The sequence below is a fragment of the Dama dama genome, chromosome 6 (assembly GCF_033118175.1).
Source record: "Dama dama isolate Ldn47 chromosome 6, ASM3311817v1, whole genome shotgun sequence".
Lineage (NCBI taxonomy): Eukaryota > Metazoa > Chordata > Mammalia > Artiodactyla > Cervidae > Dama > Dama dama.
The window spans coordinates 20787114-20798680 of NC_083686.1; the positions used below are offsets into that span (position 1 = coordinate 20787114).

At 38.4% G+C, this 11567-nt stretch overlaps 1 protein-coding gene across 6 annotated transcripts in view; it reads left to right on the forward strand.

Moving 5' to 3' along the window:
- Nucleotides 1–4069, forward strand: part of PRKG2 (protein kinase cGMP-dependent 2) — a 120147-nt gene extending 116078 nt beyond the window's left edge. For 3 of the 6 annotated variants that reach the window (XM_061145712.1, XM_061145715.1, XM_061145717.1), the window contains one exon: nucleotides 1092–4067. In XM_061145712.1, the coding sequence (XP_061001695.1) occupies nucleotides 1092–1187 (96 nt within the window). In that variant the 3' untranslated portion in view covers nucleotides 1188–4067. Of the gene's footprint in view, nucleotides 1–849; nucleotides 885–1091 lie in introns of all 6 variants that reach the window. The other 3 variants (XM_061145713.1, XM_061145718.1, XM_061145714.1) reach the window with 2 other exon arrangements.
- The last annotated feature ends 7498 nt before the right edge of the window (nucleotides 4070–11567 follow it).

Consider the following 11567-nt stretch of genomic DNA (forward strand, 5'->3'; position numbering starts at 1 on the left):
TGAAAAGCCTTCTATTGCTCATCCTTTAAAGACTTTAAATTTTAATTTTTTAAATTTAAAATTTTTGTGAGTAAAGATTTTGCTGGCAACACAGATATTTCTTTTGGATTCAGTTATAATTAATTACATTTTTATAAGATTCAGTATCAAATAACATAAATATATTATAAATTTTAAAGTAATTATTAAACAAAATGCTTTGAAAAGAAATTATTTAGTGCGCTTGAGGATAAATATTATTTATTAAAAAGTGGAACCAGATTCCACATCAATTCTATTTCTCTTAAAAATTATTTTTATATATTGGGTTGGTCAAAAAGTTCATTCAGGTTTTTCCATACCATCTTCTAGAAAAACCCAAAAGAACTTTTGGCCAGTCCAATAGATGAACGTGCTAAGAGTTGTGTTCACATAAATAAGTATATGAGAGTGGAAGGTTTTGTAATAAAAATGTCACTTTGAACACCTGAGTAGTCTCCTTGTCTCTCCCAAAACTCATTATGATGGATTATAAATAGTATTTTCAATTATCTACCAGCTGATAATTCAATAAGATACTAATAAAAATTGTTTGAAGACTAAAAATTGGAAACCACTTGATTTACAGAGTAACTGAACACCAGAGTCATTTCATTCTTTCAACAAAGTCATTCAAAACAAATATTTTGAATTTTCCCATTGTTTGAACTTCTGGAAACCTTATATGGGTCAATTAACCACGTAAAATTTCGATTGATGAGAAACATACAAAGTGGAAGAAGGATTCTGACCCTTTAAAAAAAATATTTCCTTTTAAAATATTTTCCAGTTTGAAAAATAAAGACATCATTTTTTCACCTTTTCTTTCAGAAATAACTTCTCAGGCCAGGTAGCTCCTATCAAAGGTAATTCTGGGATCCGATCCATTTGTTCTAAAGGGGAGATCTCATGAGGTTGAGAATGTGATTCAAAACTGATAACTGGTCATCTTTTCCTTATGCGTACCTAACAAGTGCCAGCAGTATAAAATCAATGTTCAGTTATAGAGAGCATTCCCATATCATGCTTTGTCAACATTATCCTCACCTTTGGTTTCATCTTTTCTCTACTAGCTCAGTGGACCCACAGATCACAGCTACTTTGACAAGTATCCTCCTGAAAGGGGGGTGCCTCCAGATGAGCTGTCAGGCTGGGATAAAGACTTCTGAGAGAAGAAAAGACGATCACTGCCTACAGAATCAAGAGGACTAGAAGTCCTAGCAATCCAACACTGATCATTTCTTTTTGGAGTTTGACACTATCTCTTGGAAAACCATTAGAGAAAAGAAATCCCTACCCATGATCTGGGGGTGGGAGAGAGTGGGTGCAGAGGTAGTTCTGAATTACAAGGTCTCATTTAGATGCTGTGAATTATTCATGTGTTCCATTTTTTGCTTTTCTCAAATGTTGAAGGCTGTCTTAGTCCCCTCTTCAAAGTCAGAACCATTTTTGTTAAAGGGACATCATCTTCTCTGCAATCTATTGCTCCATTCTTATCATTCTTGTCTCGTTTAAATCCTAGTAAGGTTTAAAAAAATGTCTTGTCCTTGAGCAACTAAGTCATTCAAACAGAAGGAAGAACAAGGGTTAATTTTGGAAAATTTCCCTTTCTCAACAATCTCACATAAGCATCATGGCATCTTGAAATTGTGGTTTGCAGGAAACTTGGTAGTCAATAGAAATTCTTGATTTTCACCTGAATTCAACCTAGAAATAAATTAATATGCTTCTGAAATTAGTCTGGGGAAAGGCAAATTTGAATATTAGTCCTTGGTACCACTTCCTAACATAAATGAGTTAATTCTTCCTTCCAGGTAATTATATTGTATTGGAGAACTTAGAAAAAATAAACAAAGCAAAAACTATTTTTTATTTTCCTGTGACCAGCTGTGGTACCTCAGAGACTTTGCAAAAGTCTTGTGAAAGGTGGTTGTATCGTGTGGTTAGTCGATGGGCCTTTGGAAAAGTTTTATCTTACATATTAAATATTTTCACAATCAACTTAGAAAACCTGCAGAAACTATATTGTGAAGGCTTTTCCTTCCCCTTACCTGTGGAAGAGAAAAACTTCCAAGAGATCAAAATGTTGACTCTTTGAGACTCTGAGATATTTTGGCCAGGTCTGTGATTGTTGCTATTAATAAACCAAGAGTACAGAATAAACACAGTTAATTTTTAATGAAAATCCCATTGGCAAATATTGATGCAAACCAAAATCACTGTTGCATTAATAATTTTTTAAAAAGATATGTGAGTCATGGGACTATTTATAATTTTAGATATTTAAGGCAGGCCAGCCGCTCAAGAAGTAATGCCCAGTAACAAGGACACCCAACATCAAGCCCCTTCCTGTCTCCTCTTCCAAATGATGGGTAGATTTGTTTCAATAGCATTGAATGCAAGTGCCTAAGAACTTTGCTAGTAGAATGTTTTTATGTATCAATCATGATTATTCTCCCACCCTCCTTTCCAAATGAATAGGAAGCCAACTTTCCACCTTTTTGATCTAGCAGAGTGAAAATAACATTCCTTCTGCATTAAAAAGTTCCATTAATGAAGCTTCTGTATTATTCAAGCTCCTGGTTGTATTTCCGTATGCTGATGTTCTATAGGAAAAGCAACCTCTACCCACACTCCACCCATATTTTCAGCATTCGGAGAATCAGTTATCTGCTTTCTGAAGTGTTAAAACAGATGAGTGAGGCCTCACCCAAGAAGGTGCATCCTTAGTAAATTATATTTCCACATTTAGAATCTTTTTGCTGAACCAAAGATTTTTGTTTCCTGGAGTAGTATTTTTAAAGTTGTATTGTACATAGATGAAGCATTTTTAATAGGATCGATGTAACCCGCTTAATGAATTTCTAAGATTTTTTAAAGAGTTTTATTTGCATTTGGTTTGTAAGCACTGTATGTTTTTTCATGTATATATTTTTCAATTACCCGCCTATAAATGTAGGAAATTTGTGTATTAGGTTAATATTAGAACTGTACAGTTATACTAGCAGTGGTATATTCTCAAAGGTAATCAGTAGTTGTAATTCAAAAACAACTTACATATATACAAATAAAAACCAACTTAGAGTACTACAAGTTTACTTTGGCTATGACTGGCCATGTCATTATATAATCTCCACATGTGATTTTGTTGGGTTTCCTTTAGAGTACTTTATAAAGATGAAGAAATGAGAGACCTGACCATAATACAATCCAATTCTATTTTGTAGCTGGATGACCTTGGGAAAATGACTTCACTTTTTTTAGTAGTAGCTTTCTCACCTGTAGAAAAAGGCACAGTAAAATAATACCTATTTTAGGGGCCTGTTTGGGGGAGTAAGTTGATAGAGAGTCCTTTACCAATTTCAATGAAATAATCAATGCTGCATAGATGGAAAGTACTGTTACTATCTCTGTTAGAATTAAAGGGGCCTTAATAACCATTTAGTCTTGAACTTTGTGTGTCATTGGTATCTGTATGCACAACTGTATCAATTAAATACAATGCCAATCTTTTCTTTTTTTTAACCGTGAAGTAAAGATAGTTAAGCTTTAGTGCATATGAAGAGTTAATCCTCACCAAAATGAAGTGCTTATTAAGAGCTCACTGCTCACCTAAGTTTCTAAATTTTAACTTTTTATAAATTAGATATATAGGTATTCTTAGAAAATATAGAAAATTATTCCCCTATACAGATCCTTCATATTCCTAATCATTAAATCATTCCTAATCTGTCTTTTCTGGGTACAAAGTTGATTTTTCATTCTTGAGCCTCTTCTCTGTGGGGTGGGCTTTTCACAATGGTAATTTCCTATTTTCTCTAAATATTGAAATGTTTGGGGTGAGGAGAATGTTGTGATGAAAAGGAAAAGATTTGGAGTAAAATACTATGGGTTTGAATTCCTGCTCTCCCCAGATATGTGTGACCCTGAATAAGAAACCACATATTTATTCATCTATAATTTAGAGGTGGTACATGTAAAGTTTTGGAACATTGGGCCAGAATATCATTACTTGTAGGTCATTTATAATAACCATTTGGAAATAAATATATACATATATATCTTTTGGTATAATAATAAACTCTTGTTTTTTATTGCCAAGTATTATCCTAGGAGTATTTACATCATCATTTCATTCACACAAGATTCTAAAATAATTATAAAAACACTGATTATTACTGCTTTGAAAGCTAAATATTGGCCTCAAATATGCCTTTCATTTTCAATTTAGCTGTGATGGTTTTACATGGCTTGGTTCCAGTTGCTGTAGCAACATAACAAATTCACCCACAACTTCTTAGTTGAGCTTCCCTGGTGGCTCAGAGGGTAAAGAATCCACCTGCAATGTGGGAGACCTGGGTTCAATCTCTGGGTTGGGAAGATCCCCTGGAGAAGGGAATGGCCACCCACTTCAGAATTCTGGTCTGGAGAATTCCATGGACAGAAGAGCCTGGCAGGCTACAGTCCATGGGGTCTCAAAGAGTTGGACACGACTGAGTGATTTCCACTCACTCACTTCTTGGTTGCTTGGATTCTCCTTCGAGATTCTGCGGGTCAGGAATGTAGACAGCACATGACAAAGATGGCTTGTCTCTGCACCATAGTATCTGGGACATCAGGTGGAAAGATTCAAAGACTGGGGTGACTCAGTGGATGAGAGCTAGAATTTCCTGAAGCCTTGTTCACTTATGTATCTGGAGCCCAGGCTGGGACTACTCAAAGACTAGGACTGCTGTCCAGCATGCCTACATGCAATCCTCAACATAGTTTGGATTCCTCACATTATGACATCATTAGAGTAGTCAGACTCCTTTTGTGGGGCTTTGAAAGCAAGTGTTCCAGCCAACATGGAGAAGCAACACTAAACTCTATGAGCCAGCATTGCAGTCACATCACATCACTTCTGTCATAGTCTATGGTTGGAAACAAAAGCCCACTTGATTGGTGGGGAGGGAACAGAGGCTCCATTTCTTAATAAGAGTTTCAAAGAATTTGCAAGAAAGTTTTAAAACCACCACAACCCACTGTCTGGCCACAGGCTACTTATATTACCACCTTGTGCAAAATAAATTCATTCCCTCCCAAGAGCCTCCATGAAAAGATCATCTCATGACATCAGACTCAAACTCAAGGTCTGGGATCTTGTCATCTAAGTTCCATTCAGGTGTGGATGAAGACACCTCAGATGTGATTCCTTGAATATATTCTTTTAGGTCAAAACGCCTGTGACCTAAGTTAATAAGACGTCTATTCTCACACTCATAGCCCTGAATGGTGGGTGAGATAACCAAAGGATAATCACAACAGATCCTGGCATTCCAAGAGCCAGAAAATCAGAGGCACAAAGCCGTCCCTAGAATTCTGAAATTTAGTCTGATGCATGTTACCATTTCACTGCTTAGGGCTCAGTCCCACTCCCTGTGAGCTGTTTGCCATAGCTCTTGGTTCCATCTTGTAGAATCTTGGTTTTACCTCTAAGTTACCCTTTTTTTTTCTATAAGATATGGCTAGTATTTGCCACTGAGCAGACTTCTTAGCCTGTTTCCTGACTCTATATGTTTGATGGTAGAGATGCTTTTTTCAGTTTGTCTCTCTTTACTCCAAGCTGATATATTTTCTTTGAAAACTTGGTGAGTTTCCTATGTATGAATTCATGATCCACTCTACTAGGCAAAAGCTACACTCACAAATCTTTTCTGTGAAGACATTATGGAAAAAATGATGCTTAGAAGTTCTATTTTTTAAAAAATAGAGGATGTGTATAGCACATGCTTAAGATAGTGAGAAAGCCTTTCGCCTATTTGAAAGGCTTGGTAGTCAGCCTCAAAGATGCTTTCCAGGGACCTCCTTGGTGATCCAGTGGCTGAGACTCTGTGCTCCCAATGCTGGGGGCCCAGGTTTGATATCTGGTCAGGGAGCTAGATCCCACAACAGCAATTAACAGATATCACACGTCACAGGAAAGATTGCAGATCTTGTGTGCCACAAATGAATAAATAAATATTTAAAAACAACAACAGAAAAAGAAAGATGCCTTTCAATGATACCAGCTTATGGTGTTCATGCCCTTTTATAATCACCTTCCCTTGAGTGTTGACTGAACCTAGTTACATCCTTCTACAAATAGAATAAAAGTGATGGGAAGTCACTTCTGAGATTATGTTGTAAAGTGAATCTGCTTCTGTCCTGCCTGCCTTCGCTTTCTCTCTCATTTGCTTGCTCCGATGGAAGCCAGCTGCCATGATGTGAACTTCTCTATGGAGGAACTCATGTGGCAAATGACTAAGGAAACACTGGCCCACAGCCAATAAGGAAATGAGGCCCCCAGTCCCACAACCGGTGATGAACCAAATCCTGCCAACAACTGCAAGTAGACCCTCCTTTGGTTGAGCCTCCAGATGAAAATATAACCTTCGCCAACACTTGGTCAAAGCCTGGTGAGAGTCCATGAACCAGATAAGCAACTCCCAGATTTGGGACCTATGGAAACAGTGAGGTAAGAAATGTGTGTAGAATTAAACCATTAGGTGGGGAAGGAAAGACAGACATGAAGTATGGGAAACAAGAATAAAGTGGACATGAGAAGACAAACTGGCAAACCAGAATCCATAAAGACAAATGAGACTCTGTGTCTGTCTTTCAAGGTTGCCAACCTTGGCCAGACTGGTGGCTTGTAGGATAAGCTGACAGTTTTATACACTTGGCTCAGCATTGGCAGATGCCAAAGGAGCAATCTGGCTGGAGTTGGAGGAACCACAAGCCTGGCTACTGCCCTTCACCACCAATGCGAGCCAATGTATCAACAGAAATATGCATGAGGTGCAACTGTGCTTCATCTTGCACCGACCTCTAGAATATAAATATGGCTGCTACTCACTGACATTTGAGGTGTCTCACAGATACATGCAGATGTCTCTTGTGGCAAAGCCAGACTCAGAATAGCAGAGAGAAGGGAAATCTGGGGACTGTATTTCTGGCTTAGCTAAGCTAACACAGTACAAAGTCACTCTATTTCAAACCTATATATATCGTTATTCTTGTGTAATTTATTTAGAATCTTTAATGAAATTTGTTCCTGTCTTTCTACCCATTTTCACTTATCAGTGTATGCAAAGCACAGGCCACATGATTCACCTGAAACCTGCAATATCAGTTTGTATCAAGTGGTTTACACAAGCTCTACATTGAGTTCAAGCTGGAGCATTTTCAGTTTTGGAAAGCATAAAACCAAAACATTTTTGTTTATTTAATTGTTTGTTATGAATTTAAAATGGTATAATAAAAATAACAAGAAATTTATTTTTGATAAATATTAACATCCTCAGGAAAAAAACCAAGTGGACATGCATTAAGAAAATAAGAAGCAGGACTTTCCTGGTGGTCCAGTGGCTAAGAATCTGCCTGCCAATGCAGGGGACACGAGTTTGATCCCTGGTCTGGGAAGATTCCATGTGACACAGGATGACTAAGCCTGTGTGCCAGAACTACTGAAGCCCATGCTGAGAGCCCGTGCTCTGCAACAAGAGAAGCCACTAAATTGAGAAGCTCTTGCACCACAGTTAGAGAGTAGATCCCACTCAACAGCAACTAGAAAAAGCCCATGTGCAGCAGCAAAGACCCAGTTCAGCCACAAATAAATAAATGAACTTATTTAAAAAAAATAAAAATAGAAAAGAAAATAAGAAGCGGAAGAAAATACGATGAGCTCAAGGAAGAATATTGGCAATGTATCAATCCTGGAAACCAAGTAGACCGAACAGGGTAAGAAGAGTGAAAATATTAAGGTATGACTAGAAACACGTAAAAATTCAAATCCATGAATCAAGGCCAAAGAAAGTAAAGAAAGGCTAATAAAAATATTAATATATACATATATATTTTCTTGATCAAAGGGATGAAGAGGAACCCTCTTATACTCAGGCATAGTGAATGTGAAGAAAAATATTTAATGTGTTTCTTAATTGATTCATTCAAACACTTATTAATTAAGCACTGTTCCAGGCACTCTACTAGGCACTGAGGGTACAGCAGAAGGCCAAATTCACAGTCCTAATCTATATTCATATTTATTAGATGACCTGGTAGGTGAACAGTGATGATCTCAAAGCAGTGTGATCATGGATATTTTTATCTATTGCTACATTTATACATTGAACTTCTGTTTTATGATCAAGAACGTTTACTTTAAAACATACACTTGAAACAGAGAGCTAGGCTAGATACCAGAAAAATTATTGAAAAAAAGAAAGGACTGGAGAACATCAAATACAAAGTCCACTCGATCAAATCACTATAAAGGCAAGTGACTGTCATACCCTATCAGGCTTGTCCAGGATAAGCTTTTACTTAAACTTTGCCTCAAACTTTTACAGGTGCAAGTCAAGGCTTTCACTTGTTAGCAGCAGGTGGTTTACTTTATTGGGTGTTTTGAGCTGTTTTTAGATAAAATGTAGTTAAGTGTCTGCCAGACTTTCTGAGTCTTGTCCCCCCCACCTTCTTCATCATCCTCAGGCAGAGTATCTTCTGACACCAAATTCTCTTCACTAAATACATATGCATAAATCACTTAACTAGTTAATGAACCAACTGATTGAAGGATTCTCTCAACACATATTTGTGTGTCTTGTCTGTACCAGACCTGGTGATTACCAGTGACCAAAATAGGCCAGACTCCTTCCATCATGAAGCATATATTCTAATTGTAAGAGGAAGACTGTAAATTGTTAAACAGATGGAAGGCATTACAAAATGTAACTCAACATAAAATCTGGATATTCATAGAAAAAATATAAATTAAAAAACTGTATCTGTAGCTTATACCCTTTGGGCTTCCACCTACTGATCAGTGAGAGGACATGAAAAGTCTCATCTAGTTTAAAGTTAATCCAATGTATAATTTACACAGTCCTTTTAGGGCAGTGGTTCTCAAATTTTGGTTGATATCAACATTCGATGGGGACTAATATAAGTATCAAGGCCTAGGCCCCATTCCACTTGAAGAAGCCTGGACCTCTGTGGGATTTATTAGCTCCCCAGGAGGTTTCCCTGGTGGCTCAGACAGTGAAGAGTCCACCTGCAGTGCAGGAGACCTGGGTTCAGTCCCTGGGTTGGGAAGATTCTGTGGAGAAGGGAATGGCTACCCACTCCAGTACTCTCGCCTGGAGAATCCCATGGACAGAGGAGTCTGTTGGGGCTTCAGTCCATGGAGTTGCAAAGAGTCAGGCACAATGGAGGGACTAACAAACAGGAGGTTCTAGGGGCTTCCCTGTTGGCCCAGTGGGTAAAGAATCTGCCTGCAATGCAGGAGACACAGGAGACATGAGTTTGATCCCTGGGATGGGGAGATCCTCTGGAGTAGGAAATGGCAACCCACTCCAGTATTCTTGCCTGAAAAATCCCACAGACAGAGGAGCCTGGCGGGCTACAGTCCAAAGGGTTGTAAAGAGCTGGACACGGTGACTAAGCACAACACAGCAAAGAAATTCGGGTAATCACAGAGTTTGAGAAGATGTTCAGTCTCCCTTAGACAAAATTGCTCAGATTCTCATTTAGCCTCTCTTCTAATTATGTCCCTGACCAAGATGGAGAATGAGACGAGGCTCTAAGTTCAGATATCTACATGGTTGCTATGTGTTTGACTGATGTTCATAGCAGAAGTCTATGGCTGGAGAAGCCCGTCATTTGTTCTCTCTAGGCTGAGACAAGGCCCAAGCCCTTCCTCAATGACTCAGCTTCCTTGTGGTTACTGCTGGCAGTGAAGACCTTTAGAAATTGACTGTGGTCCCTTCCAGCTTTACTTGACCTGCTCACAACAAAGCCACCTACTAAGGTGATGCTCTCTGAGGAGCAACCTAGCAGACCTTCAGAATTATAGGTTTTGTTTTCACAATGCAGAAACCATATGGACCTAGAACGAACTAGCTCAGAGTCTTGGTTTCCCAGGTGTCTCAGTGGTAAAGAATTTGCCTGCCAATTCAGGAGGCACGGCTTCTATCCCTGGGTTGGGAAGATCCCCTGGAATAGGAAATGGCATGCCACTCCCAGTGTTTTTGCCTGGGAAATCCCATGGACAGAGGAGCCTGGCAGGCTACAGTCCATGGGGTCGCAAAAAGTCAGACATAACTGATCACACACGCATTTGTACTGCAGGCCATGCTGTGTCCCCAAAGTTACCATGCTGACATTTATTCTAGAGCAGCTTGTCTTGAGTTCCAAACATGGGAGGAAGGGCTTCTCTCCTCCATCCTTCCTTTCATGGTTCCCTCTGGCTAGAAAAGGGTAGGCTTTTCCCTCTTTCTTTTCTCCCTGGACTTTCCTTACATACCCCAAATTCTCTGGTCTCTTAACAAGGCCTGATCCTTTATAAGCTAAAGGAGATAGAGGAATTTAGATAATCCTGTCTCAGGATCAAAGCTTGGCTTTTGACTTCCAGAAGCTTAATATCAGCTGAAACTTTCTCTGCTACTCTACTGGAACTCATCCTAATAGGCAGGTGGATGCTTCTAGAAAAGAACCAAGATTTATTCTCAGGAAGGCAAAAACAAGATTATGTTAGTAATTCAAAAGGAGAATTATTTACTCTGCAGAAATAAACAAACTGTTTTTCATCACAGTGATAAACTCTATTAATATAGTTAAATAGGCTAATGTGACAGGCTGAGCCTGAGGAGAGGTGAGAATGGCTTTGAACAACTGGTAAGGAAATGCTTTCCTGAATAAATGACATTTGAGATGAGAATTGAATGCTAAAAGGTAAACAACCTTGATACAGTCTAGGAAGAAATGTTCCATGCAAAAAAAGTAAATGCAAAAACTGTTGGGGGTATTAATGAATCTGGCATGTTGGGGAAACAGGAAGAAGTCTTGTAAGTTTCCAGAATAATGAAAGCTCAGAGAGGTAGGCAGGACCAGATTAGGAAAACTTTCTATGCCACATAAAGTGCTTGGGTTTATCCCCAAAGAAATATGAAGCCACTTGATTTTTTTTTTTCCTTTAGAACAGCAGAGTGACTTGAGCTGATTTATGTTTTCAAAAGATCATACTGGTGACTGTGCTCTGAAGGAGCATAGATAGGGGAGTGAAGGAAGCAGACAGACCAGTTAGCAGGATGTTGAATTATTTAATTCAAGGGAAAACTGATGGGAACTAGTTCAGACTAGAATGTCAGATGGGTCACATAAAAGGAGTGATGGGTAGATTGAGGCTGTGTTTTGGAAAGTAACAGGTGACAGGCTTGGATGGGAAGAATGAGATAAAGAGAAGAAGAAATAAGAACAGTTCTTGAGATTTATCAAGGTTCTAGGTGAGTAAATAGATGTACACAGGTATATGTATATGTATGCACATACGTACCTGTAAGTATATATATGTGTGTGTATATGAATACATATAATTTTAAAATATTCCTCTTCTAAGAACGGCATGTGGTCTCAGTATCTTTTCAGATGAGATTGCCAGATATTGGTGATTACATTGTTCAAGGTTAAAAAAAAAGGAAAAGGATTAACATCTTAAGCATTTGTGTGACAGGCAGCGTGCTAAGTGGTAA